The following is a 16,174-nucleotide window of genomic DNA, read 5'->3' on the forward strand; positions in this document are numbered from 1 at the left end:
CACTCGGTTTATAATTTGGCATCCACCGTATATATCTCCTCGCGACTTCGATTCCCTCACTCTGCCCCTCCAGGCAGGGACCCGTTCATTCGGTATGCGTCGTGCAAAGTTTCAAACATTTAACCGGACGTCAGAGTAAGTCGGCGCGTGATGATGACAACATACACGTCAACTGCGGGTATCTCGTAGCTAACACGCTTCTATGAAGACTGTACTCTTGAAAGTAAGTATGTTGTTTGGGTCAATGACCACTCTAAGGCTGTGGTTTAAGGGTTGTAGCTGAAATTAACAGCAGTGTTTTATTCAGCAACTACGCGGCTGATGTTGAAGAAGGAGGAAGCGCTATAAGCACCCCCCTCGTCACACCGACCTTCACTCAGCTAAACTTACATAAAGTGTTAGCATCAGTCCCTTATGTGTAGTCTATGTATGTACGTCCTCTTGTTACTGAGCATCTGTATAGTGTCTGCCTCAACGGGTTGCCACTTGCATTAAGAAAACCATTATAAATTAGGGACTTACTGGTGTCGACATAACAGAATAACATGTTCAGCAGCCCATCTGAGGTTCGTCGTACTCGCCTGCATGATTAAAAAAAAAAAAAAAAGTAAAGGCAAATTGAGTTGTCAGTTTCATTTTCCGGGGATATTTTAGAGAGAAATTAGACACATTAATGATGCACTGGGGTTCAGCCAGTCAAACCAAAAGGTCTGAAAAGGTCAGGTGACAGCTTAAATGAATCCTCAACAATCATGATAATCAATGAAAAAGTCATTTATTAAGCAAAAATGTCCAATGCACTGTATTTTTTATAGCTCTGTGAGATTAACATCTCTGGAATTTGGACCAAAAAAAGCAATTTGAAAATGTGACCTTGGGTACGAGGAAACTGAGACGATCATTTTTCACCATTTTCTGACATTTTTTTCTTGATGAAACAGTTAATCAATTAAAAAAGAATCAAGCGGTTAACTGATACCTAAAATAACTGTTACGTGCAGCCTGAACAGTTAGTTCAGCGAGGCAGAGCGTCACTGCATACTCTGCTGTGTCATTGTTTGCTCATATTGTAAAATATGCAGAGGAAAGATCGTGCGGGCTCTCCAGCTGGCTTCTGCCACTGGAGGAAGGAGAGGTGTGTCTGCAGCTGCTGCTGTGTGTGAAATCTACAAGATACGAGGCTACAGTATCCCACTGAACACCTGCGCTTCACTTTTTCTGCTTGGCTTCCGCTCCAAAGAGATCCGTCACCGTCCCACATCTGAGCCTATCTGCTCTGCCACAGTGCGCCGTGTCATATCAGTGTCAGGAAACTTGCCAGCCAGTGGATGGGTTTGTCATGGGTTTGTATTGTAGCTGGTGGTCCACACTCTAGCCTAAATATTGTCATTGGAATATGTTTGGATTTCGGTTGGTATCGGGAGCCATTGTTGGAACACCAGGGACTTGTGGCGTGGCTGTAGCAACAGTTGTATTGGCAAGTTTTGGGCTTTAAATGACCTGAGGAAGAGTTTACAATTTATAGTTACACAGAAACACAAGGAGCACAATACAGGACACATAGTTTAATCCTCTACAATGAGAGAAACACCTTCAGCTTTTCAATTCAACAACTATATCGAAGCAGTCATTGATCAATGCTTTGGTCTCACTAGTCAAATAGATTTTGTTTGACATTTTGCTTGAAACTGAAAATGATTCCAAATGATCACTTCACAGAAAAATATGATGCATTTGGGACCAACTTGTTCTTCATGCAGCAGTGGGATTTTCTTTCTCTTCACAGCTTCCAGTTCTGAATGCACAGCAGTCAACAGATGTCAGTCAGGCTGCAGTCCACTGCAGGCTGTTCACAGCCACTGACTGTGAAAGACGGCCTTCAGCGTGTGTTTGTGTCTGTGGGCCTCCATATCTCAGAGTTTGCCCGTGCTTGTGTGTTCACCGAGGTTCAGTGCCACAGTTCACACTCCAGAGCCAGTTTGCGAGGTGGGAGGTGGTTAGTCCAAAGAAAAGGTGTGGTTGCTCTCATATTGTTGTGAGATTTGAATGGTTCCCCTTCAGGAATGCCCCAACAACTGTACTTGGGCTGAGAGTAGACTTTGTTTTGGCCTGTAGGTTTGTGTGCACAAGAGGAAGAGAAAGGGAAAGAGCGTGTTTTGGACTAAGTGGAATTGTATATGATGTAGTCTGTAGAGTTGAGTGCAGGAAGTGCAGGATTTGCGGGTTCTGTTTGCCTCGTGATAGGAAGCAGATTATTTTCAAGTGGAGAGTTGGTGGGACATCTGAAGACGTCACCGTTTGGCCCTTAGGGATTGTGGTGGACAGTTTTCACGATTTTCTGACAATTTCTAAACAAAATGATTCACTGATTACTGATGAACGTAACAGACTTTATTCCCAGTAGACATTTTCACTTGTTGTCATAGCAGGAAAAGCGATGGCTCAGTTCCATTATTTTCCCCAGAAAGTCAGCACTGTGAGTCAGCCCGTCATGATACCAGGACCTGGGAACCACGGCTCTGCTTTCCTGCCATGACCTGCAAAAATGTCTGCTGGGAAAAAGCTCTATTGGCAGATTGATCAATAGTGAGATTAATTGCAAGCCTTGATTGAAGTGTAAACTAAAGGGCCGCTCTGCCACCAAAGTTCAAAACACAGAACTGGAAGTTGCTGTCATAAATGGATGGTCAGGTCTTTTAATACAAACATTAAAAAAAGGATTTTCTGAAACGATTAATCGAGCTCCACTGCAGTTTTAATAACAGCTGAATTGTGTTCAGTTGAATGGGGTGGACAGTATGACAGCATGTACTGTGACCGTCACTGTGGCGTCTCTGTGATGAGCCTCTGTGAAAGGCCAGAGTGGCCAGTGTTGCAAGTAAATGAGCAGGGCAGCTTTGTGGCAATGTTGGGATTTTTCTATGATTTTTGCATCAGTGTGAGGACGTATCATGTTGATCAGGTATTCCTTTTGTTAGTTGTCAAGAGAAAAAAGGCCGTGGTACTGTGATACTTTAGAGTAAGATGTAGGCCTACCTCCTGCTGGCTGATACGAGCTATTACTTCATTTGATCAGTATTACCGGACGTGTCTTCAGCCGGTCTGTGAACAAAATCATATTTGATCAAATGTTGTCCTTCCAAATCCAACAAATACCTCATCTAACATTTTTATTGACTCTCTCATTTCCCCCTTTTCTCTTGGCAGTTATGGCTTTGAATCACTTGAACCTGCTGCGACCACTGCTGTGTCAGTCCCTGGTGCGGCAGCTCAGGACGCCCCTCGTGGCCTCCTCCAGGGTCGCTGCACCACCTCTGTACCCCAGCACCACCTGCTACCCCACTGCATGCACCAGGCTCTATGCCACCAAGAAGGCAAAAGGTCAGTGAGTAGACTGGAGTTCAGTGGTCCAGTTGGCATGAACGTGGTTTACTTGATTAGACATTTTTTGTTTTAGATACGAGCCGCCACTCTTCCCTCACTGCCTTTCTTCTTTCCCTCTCTTCATCTTCCAAGCCAAGGCAAAGAGCCAGCCAGCTAAGGTGAATATTAATGCAACTCTGGTGGAAGACATCATCAGTCTGGAAGAAGTGGAGGAGGAAATGTCGGCTGTTCTCAATGCGCTCAAAGACGACTTCACACGCAACCTCAGCATCCGAACCTCGCCAGGTATTCAGCTTATCTCGGTTTCTTTCCTGGACTCCCTCACATGTCGTCTGCGTGCCTGCGTCTCCTTACATCTCTCGTCTGTTTGTTTCTCAAACTTAACACCCTTTTGCACACAGGCCAAAAAGTGCATGAATACTTTGACTCTCAAGTGCAAAGTTTGAGGCTCCTTACAGACGACAAAAAGAAGCCATGAAAGTTAATGTGAATAGTTGTCCAGTGGTGACGAACAATAGAATATCGCACAACGTACTTTCTCTGATTTGATCTGATTCTCTCTTGTATCACCAGTATTTGGATCTATTTTCCAACAGCAGGTTCAGTCTGCAAAGGTACGTCTGTGACCTCATTGACGTCTGCAGTCCAACCAGAAGGATCAGATGTTTATGTCTGATTGAAACCGATGTTTGAGTCCAGTTTTTCCAAAGAATGTTTTTCGGTAACATCTCTACAAACATGGCTCTCCACTTCCTCTGTCCGGGGTTAACATTTCATCATTCTGCATCTGGCTGCACAGACAAATTTACTTTACTTACAAATTAACAGCACATCACAGGCACATTTTTATTTTGAGGCAGAACTCAGTAAGTCTTCCTTCCTTTGTCTGCATCTACCTGACAAAGCGCCTCAGGTCTGAGAGTGAGCCCCAGTGTGACCTTACCTTGACTCCAGTTTAACCTCTCTCTCCCCAACTATATCCAGGTCTTGACCCTTTGCCTCTGGGTTCTAACATATGGGAGCTGGGCTCGGGGGAGTCAGACGTGGGGTGTATAATGGAAGCTCCTGAGGGAGGAGGCAGCTGCTGGAATCAGACTTCAAACTTAAAGTGTCTGAGCTTTTTTTTTTTTTTTTACCCCTTTTCCTCCTCAGATGAAAAGTTCTCTGACATTTGATCTTGCAGCATGTGCAGACCTTTTTGCTTTCACACACAGCATGCACAATCTTGATTTTTATGGTAAACACCTCTATGGCCTGTCTCATTGAACTGTTTCATTGCTCTTTACTCATTTGTCTGTCCGTCTTCCATCTTGGTCCCTTCAGCTTTTTTCTTTCTCCACTCATTCACTAATTTCAAGGTCTGAGTCATTTTCTATCTTGGGTCCCTCCCTTTATCCTTCCATCACTGACACTTTTCTTTTGTTTATCCAACAATTCCCAGCTTTATATTTTGGCCTCCGTTCGCACCATATTTTCAATCTCTGTCTCCTACTTGTGAATTCAAATTTGTTATTGACCCACAGGGAAAAATTTGTTCACAGGTCAAGAATTTTTAAGAGTTCCCCACTTTACTCCCACCAACCCTTCAGTCCGCCTCCTCTCTCTCTTGTCACTTTTGTCTCTTTCTCTCCATCCTGTCGTCCTCTCCGTCTCCTCCGTCCATCTCTTTCTATCCCTCGCTGCTCTCCTCCAGTCCCTCCGTCCTCCTCTCTTCTGTCCAGCTGCACAGTAATCCAGGGAGGCAGCAGGACTTAGAGCTGACAGGAGAGATGAGATGGTGGAATGGAATGACGTCAGTTGTCCAAATGTGTGTGTATGTGTGTGTGTGTCTCATGCATGTGTGTATGTGTGTGTTTGTTCCACGAACCTCTCATCTGGCTCTCATTAAGCTTATGAGAACGTGTGTGTGTGTGTGGATATGACTGCCTGTACTGATGTGTGTTGTCTTACTGTATGTGCGCATGTGTTTGTTTGTGTGTTTGAGCTGAATCAGACAGATAGATGCAGAGACAAGGGATCAATGCTATGACCACCGTATTGTGGTCAGTCACAGATGGGTACTGTGGCCCAAAACAAGCTCAGTTTCCATGGAAACTTTGTGAAGACAGAGTCGACTGAGACACAAAAACAGCACTACTGTAAAAATACCTAGAAATACCTTCATGTACCAACAGGTCTTCCCAGGTAAAGATAAGAGCTGCTGGAGCTTAAAGGAATAGTTTGACATTTTGGGAAATACACTTATTCACTTCGACACGTCTAAAACAGCTGTGTGTTATCTATCCAGCACCAAGCAACAACGTTAGCAAACATGGGGACCATAGTTGAGCATTTAGCCGACAAAAAGCCAGATATTTCACTTAGGAAACAGGCAAAAGCAGACTTACATTTACCAAGTGACCAGAAAGAAAGTGACTCCGTATAAATGCTAATGTTGCTTCATAACTGTTCGATTTATAAATGTTAGAACATAAAAGTAAAGCAGCTGTTTGCTAACAAGTTCAACATGTCACCGTAAAAGTTGATGATATGTCAGTGCTGTTTTCACAGCCTGTTAGCCTATCAGTCAAGCTGTGGTGCAGACCAAACAACTGCACACCTTGGTGTTAGTCACAGCTAGCTAAAGCTGGCTCGTTTGTGTCGTTGTGGCTGTGTGTGGTGAATGCAACACGGACCAACCGACCGCATGACGATGACACATTTATGAATGGTAACCCACATTTCTGCTCAACGGGGCATCTGCTCGCTACGGAATGATGGATTATGACGGTGTGGCCTGGTTAATGTTCACGACTTAAACCACAAAACAAACCGTTTTCAGATGAAAGGCGAAAGAAAGTGCAGTATACGTTTATATCAGAGGTATTATCAGCATACTGTTTTGATGAAGAACTTTCGAAGCCATCCTTCTCTGCCCTGCCTCTTCTCTCTCCACCCCTGTGCCCCTCCTCACCCTCCACCTCTGTAGTTAAAGAAATAGCTGTCTGTCTGTCCATCCTCCTAAAGCACTTGCAGATGTGAAGGTACTCACTGTCAAGGCACAGGTAACAAAGATGGACAGGCAGAAGGTCACAGATATGGACATGAACAGTCTGCATACACACAGACAGCAGGACAGGCAGGTTTTGAGCAGCACGCAAATGGATGTTTGAAGTCAAAGAGGGAGACAGAATAATTGGCAGACAGGTAGACGGTAACTGAGTGTGTCTGCTGCCTTTAAACGAAAGGTATCCATTTCATCACATCATACCAACCTTTTCTTTTTAATTTCTTCTTCTGCATCTAATCTCTGTAGTTTTTGGGCCCTCAAAATATGATAAATTGGTCGTATAGAGAAAATTACACCATTGGCTCACCTCCCCTTCACCCCCCCTTTTCCATACACGCCACCAGCACAGCCCCCCAGTGGGTGAGCAGGGAGCGGGTGATGTAAGGCAGAGGCGGAGGAGAAGGAAACAACCGCGTCTGAGGTTAGCCAGATGGAGGAGAGGGAGAGGGGCAAATTGATGGAGTGAGGGTGTAGAGGAGGAGAGGGAGGGGAAAGAAGTCAACTCCTGTGGGCAAATTTACCTTTGCTTCTCTCAGTGCTGACAGTGAGGAGAGACTATAGACCATAGAAACTGGAAAAAGTGTCATCGAACCAAAAAACCTCCACTTTTCTAAATTATATTCCACTTGACTTTAGAAAAAGCAGCCAAATACGCAGAATGCACCCTATAAAACCTTAATTGCTGCAAATGCTGCCACATTCAATATTGGCTGATAAAATTGGCCTGCAGATGTGCGGATGCCCAAAATCACCTCATTGCTCATGGAAACAGGAAAACGATGCCTTAAATCGTCAGCGTAGGTAAATAAATTGAGTAAATAAACACCTGGATTTGTGTATATTTGTTTAGGAGCTCTGGATCACATTGTGGTGACGACTCAAGATGGGAAGTTTCCTCTCAACCAGCTGGGTCAGGTCTCCATGAAATCACCTCAGCTCATTATAGTCAACATGAGCAGCTTCCCAGAGGTAAGACGATCACACACATACAATACACACACAGGCACACACACAGCCAAGCAGAAGAACACACAGATTCTCGGTTGCGGTATCTGTTTGTCTCACGCGGACAAGCGCACAGCAACTGAAAGCTTTATGAAAATAACCCAAGCACAGACAGATAGACGGTCCTCACAGAGGGAAAAGTGAGCCAGACCAGAACTCTAAGCCCACATCTCCATATAAATGAAACCTGACCTGCCTCTCTCTCCAACTGTGTCTCAGATGTTAATTGATTGATCACTGTAGAAGCCCTTTGTTCTGGGGTGAAAGATAGCAACAAGAGCCTAAACTGTGTGTGCGTGCATTGAAATGTGGTTATGTCTGCGTGTGACTTGTCACAGAATAGGAAATGACCTCATTTTACCCCCGGGTTAGGAAGGAATGGATTATTTTTCTTTTCTTTTTTTTAAACTCTCTTTTCTCTCCCTCTTTTCCTTCTTAGATGATACAACAGTGTACTAATCAGAGCTCCAGAAAGACATTTTGTCCATGAGGGCAACTCACGCTTTTAGTGGCCAGACTTTCTGGTGGTCTGGAAAATCTGAATGTGTTTTTTTCAGCATTTAACACGACACTATACAATCATGCATCTGCAGACAGCCATGACTGATGAGTTAGATCTCATCAGCCACTGAGCAGATATACAGCCACATGGTGCATCGCTCTTCTCTCTGTTAACAAAGTTCAAGTTCAGATATTTAAGAGTTGAGGTGATAGATTCCACCCAATAAGCATACATTTAATCTGTTTATATTCATAGTTGGGATGGGTGATATGATGGTATACACAATGTGATGTTAGAAAGGTAGAGATTTGGAAATACTGTTTCCATGTATCCTACAGTGTCTCTGCTGTATGTTCAGGCAGGCTATGTGGCATAGTTAGGCCTGGTCACATGACATCACACATCCAGCTGCCTCGCAAGGTAACATGATTTTGGGCTGCAGGAGTGCTTACCATGTTTTCGTGTCATTTGAGAGCAAGAGTTGGTGGCGGCACAGAAGAAGAGAGTGACAAGAAAAGATGGAGGAGGAGAGTGAAATTGTAAAGTCACGTAGGAGGCATCCCAACCAACCCAAGATGAGGGCAAAGACCTTCTGTCGAGTGGAAGGTTTGGATTTAGAAAATCTGACACCGTACAGAAAAGTGCACCACGGTCATCGCTGCAGGCGAAATACAAGTAACCTCTCAATAAAGCCAAAAATCAAAGCAAAAGATGCACCTCAGAGTCAAAGCAACCTTTTGCCAGAAGCCCTCTGCGTGACAGAAAAATGAAAAGATGCAAGGAAGTAAAACATTCTACTAAGTCGGCACAGTTGTTGTTTTAAACCGTTTATTAATTGAATTTACAGAACTATTACTGTGTCTGATATATACTGTTATCTTGATGTAAAGATACATATTGCCCAGCCCAAATGCAAAGCACGGTAAAAGCATGACAAACCCACATGCAGAACTTTAGGATGAATCTATAAAATCTAAGATGAGCAATCATAGACATGAAGATAAGAAAACATGTATAATCCAGCGGATGTTGAGATATTTCACAGGTTAAATGAAAACTCTGACCTGCTAGTGGCGCTAGAAGAAGCCATTTTCACATGAAGTCCCGCTCCAGAGTTTAGAGACCTGCATGTCCAGGAATTTGTCAAGAATTCAAACACATTGACTATTCTTAATAAACACGAATGACTTTCAAAAGCAGTTTGTTCTTTTGGAGAACCACCTGTCTGTTACAACAAAAAAAACCTTCCACCACCTTCTGTTTTCCCCCCGGCCACCTTTTGTGAACATGAGACGTGTGGTTTCACCTCTTTGTTCTGTTTTGTACCAATATCACAAAACAACATGCGAATCTAAGTAAGTATCAGCCTCTCAGATCTGGAAATCAACCTGAGTCGGGCTGAATGGTCTCTCAGTGAGTCTGTTTCCTTCCCAGAAACTTCGACCACAGACCACACACACTCTGACAGACACAGACACACACACACACACACACACACACGCTACCCTGTCGTGCCCTGCGTTACCCATGTCCCACACAGAGGTGAGTCCTCAGTACCCAGAGCTAATAGGCTTATAATGATGCCTATCCATTACCAGGCACTCCAGAGGCCCGACCATTGTTTTCCACTCATTCATTAAGAGCAGCCTGTGAAGGGCACAGTGGAACTAACAACAACTACCAGCATGCTTAGATCAGGAGGTAATTTGGTGTGTGCATGTGCATGTTAAAGCATCCCACCGCTTCATTGTTTTCTTCAGGTCTTTCTTTTTTTTAAAACACGCGGACTCTCGCTCACATTCCTCTCCGCTCGCCTCTTTGCTTTGAACCGGGCCATCGAGCGTTTGATGTGAAACTTCAGTGTAATTTCTCTTCCTCTCCAACATATTAACCAGAAACTGCACAGCTTTTCCAGAGAAATTCCGCTCCGTTTCTTTTTCTTTTCCCCGTAACCACCGGAGTGTTCGTCGGAGAGGGGAAACGCTGATGAATTTGATGCTGAGAACAATCAAACATAGGTATGGGATGAATCTATCACCCCACGCTCAAAGAGAGCAACCAGAGGGCCTGCACTCCGGATGACTTTAACAAAGGAAGAGAAACCTTATGAATTCGTTTAATGCGCACAAATAAATTCCTTTAATCTCGTTGCCATTTCTTTCTCCCAGTGGAAAAGGCCAGAAAGGGGAGTTGGGTAGAAAGGAGTAAAAAAAAAAAAAAAAAGAGAAAATTTTATGCTCTTTTTTTCTCCAATTGCACATTTGCACACTTTCGTGAAGCTCAGCTGAGGGAGTTGTCATGCGGTTGCAGAACTGGTTTGAGGAGTGTGACTTTGTTTTGAGTGATTCAAAGGATTTGGCGTCCTCCCCGTTTGTCTGTATGCGCTGTTTAACTGTAGCTCTCTGGTTCTAATGTAGTGTTTGCTGGGCTGAGAGGATTGTATATGGTGGATCAAGTTTTTATGTTTCGCATATGGGAATGCTGTTTTAGTATTTGCCATCGAGTCAACATGCAGGCTTCTTCCTCTGCCTGCCTGCTGGCCTGCCAGACAAAAAAAAAACAACTTTTAAGCAAATTTCCAAAGAAACCACTATATCAATTAACTGATATTATCAACACTTCTCAGACCCTCTCAACCACGTCTTTGTCTGATCCTGTGTCGTGTCGAGATATCATTTAGCATTTACAAGCACAGCTGCATCTCCAGCCAGTGTCCACATTGACACTGGACCACTTGTTCCCCCACAAAACGCACTCTTCTTCTTTTCATTTCCCTCTGATTATCATCGTCCTTTAAAAATATGACAGATGGTGTTTGGGAAATATTAGGTTTTTTTTTCCAACTCTCTCAATAAGCCGACAACAGCTGAAGAAAGGGACATTTTCTGCAGATGTTTTCATTTCTAGTCATATCTGCAGGAGATGTTCTGGGTCCCAAATCCATGATGATCCTCACTGTTTATCTCTGTTGATGCAGTTGCTCAGTGCAGATCTGCATATGTGCTTTTGCTCTTAATGTGGATAAACGTTTTTTTTTTCTAATTTCTCAAGAAAATGCTGTGGATCAGATCAGCTGCTGTCCTAGTTTGCATTTAGACCGAGATTTTTAACAATTAACAATGTCTCTGCTCTGTTCAGGCGTCCTAGTAAGTCAAGACGGTGAGGTAACGTGAACAATGCCAGGACCCTGAAACTGAAGCAGCCAAATTAAATTCAACCATCAGTCATTTTATTATTGACGTCTGTGTCTTTGCTGCTGTGACATGTCAAAAAGACCCCATAAGGAAATAACATGGATAACATCCCTTCATCTGTAATGTCACAAGTCCTCATAATGCTACTGTTAGCACAGCTGAATGCATGTGTGTTTCCACAGAGGCAAGTGTAGCAATTAAGTGTTTTATTGCCCCAAAATAATAATCATAATGTGAGGAAGTGTTCAGGTGTGTCAACCTCTCTGTCAGACCCACAGAAGTTAACGAGCTGGCCCCATGAAAAATCTGACCACAACACAAGAAACGCGTTTCTCTTAAAATCAAACATGTCCTTTATTTTCATCAAACCCATCACCTCGAGCTCTTTTCCCTTTTCCCATCTTCAGAAACAAGCTAAGAGATGCTTTTATATCTGAAAATATATTACGAATAAAGATCAGAAAATCAGCACATAAAAAAACTCTCGTGTGTTTGTGTGTGTGTGCATGTCTCATGCACAAGCACAAGCAGACTCTCCTGTGAGGTCACCGCGGGTCAACGCCCTGCCCTGCAACCTCTCAGTCCTGTCCCACAGGGCCGAGCGCTGACAGTGGCCCAAGGCACTTCCACACCGCATGGGCTTCCCCTGACAAACACACACCACACCGAAGCACACGCACACACACACACACACACACACACACACACACACACACACACACTACATCACACTACATACACGCCACAACACCTTAATGATTGCCAGCTGGAGCTGGGCCACTACCTGCAGTTGTAGCTGTGCAGCTTTTCCATCTACACCAGCATTCAAAGCAAACACACATTTATATGTGTGCGTGTGTGTGTGTGTGCGCCCCCAGGCTACAGCGGCGGCTGCCTGTGCCCTGAGAGAGAATAGCATGAACCTTAACCCAGAGGTGGACGGGACGATCATCAAGGTGCCTGTTCCCAAGTGAGTTTCTTTCAAACACTCTCTCTCTCTCTCTCTCTCTCTCTCTCTCTCTCTCTCTCTCTCTCTCCACACACACTCACACACAGCCCCAAGGCCAGAAACGCTATCCTTCTTTTCAGTCTTTACACTTTTGCATTTCTTCTGTTGTTCCTGTTTTCCCACTCCTGCTATTTAGCATAAAGACATATTTTAAGTTCTACGAGTCCTGAAATGATTAGCTGATGAAGACCGAATCACTCTCTCAACCCAACAACAAAATGTTAATCGATAATAATTTTTGGATCCTTAACTTTTTCGTTTAGACAATACCAATGAGTTTGAGACATCTTTTTTTAATCCTCTGTCAACCTGTGACAAACACTGATTTTTGAGACCTCAAAGACTATATTAACCAATAAGCCAATTAAATAATCAATGCATTGTGTAATTGATCATAGCTAAACCTTAATCAGTTAAATCCATGGTTTTGAATTTCTCCCCATTAATAAATCGCCCCATCTGAGCTGTAACTGACAGATTTATTGACTTTTGTCTGTAGATGTATAGAGACCCCAGTGTGTTGATGTGAGGGTCGGGTCACTCTCTCACTTTATTCTGACTAGACCTCTCTCACTCACTCGCTCTCCCTCTTTTTCTGTCTGCCAAGTCAAACAACCTCACAGAAAACTATCCGTCACTCACTCACTAAAGCACTCTATGTGTATATACAGTAAGTTTTGGGGTTTTTTTTACATATACACACGTGTGCATGTAAGTATACATGCAAAAACGCCAGCCTGTGCTATGTGCATGTGTGTGTGCATGTGTGTGTGCGCATTGGAGCAGCAGGTGTTAGTCTGGCAGAGGAGGGAGACAAGAGTCAGACTGCTTTCCCCCTGCAATCAGTCTCGGCACGCTCCGAGCCTCCATTTGCATTTCCAAAGAGAAGGCGCTCCTTGATTGGCCCTGGAATCAGTAATTAGGCCGTATTGTTTGTGGTAAATAGACGCTGCACTTGGATTGTTTGCAAATAGTCCCAGAGGGAAAAACAACGAAAAAAAGCCAATTAAGGACAAAGATGGCGAGTGAAATGGGAAGTAGGATTTTCTGAGTGATTAACAAATGCAAAGTGAATGCAAAGTTGTTGGGATGACGGATGTTTCAGCTCTGGTATGAGACCTCGGCAAGTGATTGTCGTTTGATGTTTGCAACGAGGCAGAACTAGAATGATTAGACTTGATGCCTACAGGCACTTAACATTCTCATTTGCACGTGAGGACTTTTTTTTTTTTTTTTTTTTCACAATTTCATCTCTGCACGGTTATCTGTTGTGTTTTCTGTACAGTACTGACCAAGAGCCTGACTAACCCTTCCTTCTTAGGTCTGTGTGTGCAGCCTGAAGGTATGTTGACTGTTAAGCCCAGGTCATCTTTCCTAGATGTCTGGTATCACGTGCACGTCCTCTCAAAAGGAGGAAGTACACTTTCTCCAACACTGAGGGCTTAATGACCTTTTAATTATAAGTTTCTTATTGTGCATAGAGGAGTGTCACGCTAAGCTAAGCTAAGCTAAGCTAATATAATCCTTCATTACATCGTCAAACTGCATACGAAGACATAAAAACAGGATGGATGAGTAGGTGTGTGTGTGTTTTAATCCATCCACCCGACTCCCAGGGGTTCTCATCTTCTCCGTTGTCCTCCTCCGTCTTACTCTTTGGTCTTCTCCCGTTCCCCTCGTCTCCCCTGCAGAGTCACGCGGGAACACAGGGAGAACCTCACCAAGCTGGCCAAACAGATGAGCAACAAGGCGAAAGACTCGCTTAGGAGGGTGCGAGCTAACGCTGTCACACAGCTCAAAAAGGCGAAGGAAGGACACTCAGAGGACACCATACGGCTTGTAGAAAAACAGGTAGGAGACAGGGAGGAGAAAAGCGACAACGGTGCTATTACAGATAGAGACAGAGGCGTTCATTGGGCTTCATAAAGCGTCTTAGAGCAGACTGAGGAGGGGAAGTTTAAAGGAAGGTTGAGATGAGTGACTAGATGTGACAGATGAGTCACAAAACTGAATCAAAGAGGTAACCGATAACCAGAGTATAGAATACCTGAAAGTGCTGTAACTGCAGTCCAAACCGTGCAGCTTTCTCTGAAGGGAAATTATAGTTAAAGCAAGAAGTAATTTCCACTGGTAGTATTTTACCAAAGTGAGAAATTAATCCTCAGTCCTGTTTTGTCACATCGCAGCTTCATAATGTCCTCTTTTGTGAAACCAGGATGTGTGTTCAGATAGTTATCCACTTCTCTCTTTCCCTCTGCCTTGACAGATTCAGCAAATGTCAGACAACGTGACAGTGGACATTGACAAACATCTCGCAGCCAAGACCAAGGAGCTGTTAGGCTGACTGTGACGAGGAGAAGAAACGGGCTGGTCTTTGTTTTTTGTATCATTAGGTTAGAGCTGAACCTGCAGATGGACACACATAACAGAAGCAGCATGTCATCCTTTGTACGTTCATAATATACATGGACTCAATCTCGAGGAGGGAGTTTGAAAGCACATGTCCTGTTGAACATGTTTTGACGCTCCTGGCAGAAACTGGGCTTTGGTTCCTGCCCACATCACTGGCAAAGATCTGCTCATCGCTGCTGGGTGATATCTGTGTTTAACTGTCGGTGCATAAACAGAAATTGGCGCGGAAACAACGACGACGACAGACTGCCAGTCTCCTCCCTCCTCCCTTGTTACTCTTCCTGTCTTCAAACAAACAGCGAGCGAGGGACGAATGGACTTTTAATGGGATTTGCGGGCCTCCTCCTAATCAAACCCCTTGCCACAAGGGCCGTCTGTTTATATAAAACAAGCGCACCCATCTGAATGTAAACTGGCTGCGGGTTTGTCTTGGTGGCGAGAGTGAGAGAGGAAGGGAGAGAGAGTTTGTTCCAGAGACGCAGGATATCATTAACGTGTTGCCAAACATTTGTTTCACATTGATTCGAAGTCTGTTAAAAAATGCGCTTGAGAAAAAAAAAAGGCCTTTAATTTCTGCCCCTGTCTAGGATTGATAATACGACCGCTCTCTCGACAATAAAGTCGGGAAAGTAACATTATTGATGGACTCCATTAAAGAAACGCTGCTTTGTACCATGTGCGTCATCTTTCTTGCTCTTGTTTTCTTTTCTTTTTCTCCACTTTTAGTTTGAAGTCGCCCCCCTCCTCCATTAGTCAGAGTGATAATGGACTTTTCCTGTGTACAGATCTCCAGGCCTGGCTGCTGGCAACACAATTGTCCATTAGGAAAAGAGGCTGTTTTAATGCTGTGCACTTGGCCCTCTTTGCCTTTAAATAGCTGCACTTTTAAAGCCCCGGTCAGGAATTGTAGTATGTGTGAGTCAATGACAAGAAATATTCGAATGGGAAACCAACCCAGCGACACACACATGGCTCTGCTTTCATCTCTCTGCTGTTTACACCAGCTGGAGGTTTTTTCCGTACTATTACGTGATTGGTGTCTTCATTTGATCGTGATTTGTTTTGCTTCTCCTGCTACTGGTCACAGTCAGCACATGGTCATTTTAAAAGTTTGTCCTCACACTCTAATAGTCACCCAGTGACTACAGTGCTGCAACAATTACATTTTACAGAATGCCATTCTTTTAAATGGAGAAAATAAATTGAGGAATAATGACGATGCAGCCTCCATAGTGTTTTTTCTCGTCTTTGGTGTTAGCTGGTAGCAGCGCTGAGTTGCATGCTGCAGATTGTGGCTTTACTGCATTTGCCTTGGCCCTGTGTCTCCCTGAACGGCTTTGCTTTAATGGCCTAAACAGACCAGAGTCATTGGATAAACAAGAGTTTAGCAGAGGAGTGGCTGGGTCGGGACAGAGGAGGGGCGGGGTGGAAATGGCAGGTTTTTGTGGTGATTCTGGGTCCATATGTCAGCAATTTGAGGGCATTGTGTACCTTGGCCGAAAACAGAGGCTTCATGATCGATGGAGGGGTGAAAATCTCCCAAGTCCCTGGCGCAGAACACAGGCAAGCACAAGGAAATTGCTTTCAGCTGATAGCTTCATTTTGGTTGACATTTATCA

At 44.0% G+C, this 16,174-nt stretch overlaps 1 protein-coding gene across 3 annotated transcripts; it reads left to right on the forward strand.

Moving 5' to 3' along the window:
• The first annotated feature begins 132 nt into the window (after window positions 1-132).
• mrrf (mitochondrial ribosome recycling factor) lies at window positions 133-15,783 on the forward strand. 3 transcript variants are annotated; one of them, XM_070989741.1, is made up of 8 exons: window positions 199-223; window positions 308-427; window positions 3,208-3,381; window positions 3,517-3,669; window positions 7,284-7,402; window positions 12,013-12,104; window positions 13,835-13,994; window positions 14,410-15,783. In XM_070989741.1, exons 2-8 carry the CDS (start codon window positions 415-417, stop codon window positions 14,485-14,487), a joined length of 789 nt encoding a protein of 262 aa, XP_070845842.1. In that variant the 5' UTR covers window positions 199-223; window positions 308-414; the 3' UTR covers window positions 14,488-15,783. The 3 variants fall into 3 exon arrangements, with proteins under 3 accessions (XP_070845844.1, XP_070845842.1, XP_070845843.1); XM_070989743.1 differs by lacking the exon at window positions 308-427 and having other exon boundaries at window positions 133-223; XM_070989742.1 differs by lacking the exons at window positions 199-223; window positions 308-427 and adding an exon at window positions 989-1,343.
• Window positions 15,784-16,174: the final 391 nt, after the last annotated feature.

The sequence above is a fragment of the Chaetodon trifascialis genome, chromosome 20, assembly GCF_039877785.1.
Source record: "Chaetodon trifascialis isolate fChaTrf1 chromosome 20, fChaTrf1.hap1, whole genome shotgun sequence".
Lineage (NCBI taxonomy): Eukaryota > Metazoa > Chordata > Actinopteri > Chaetodontiformes > Chaetodontidae > Chaetodon > Chaetodon trifascialis.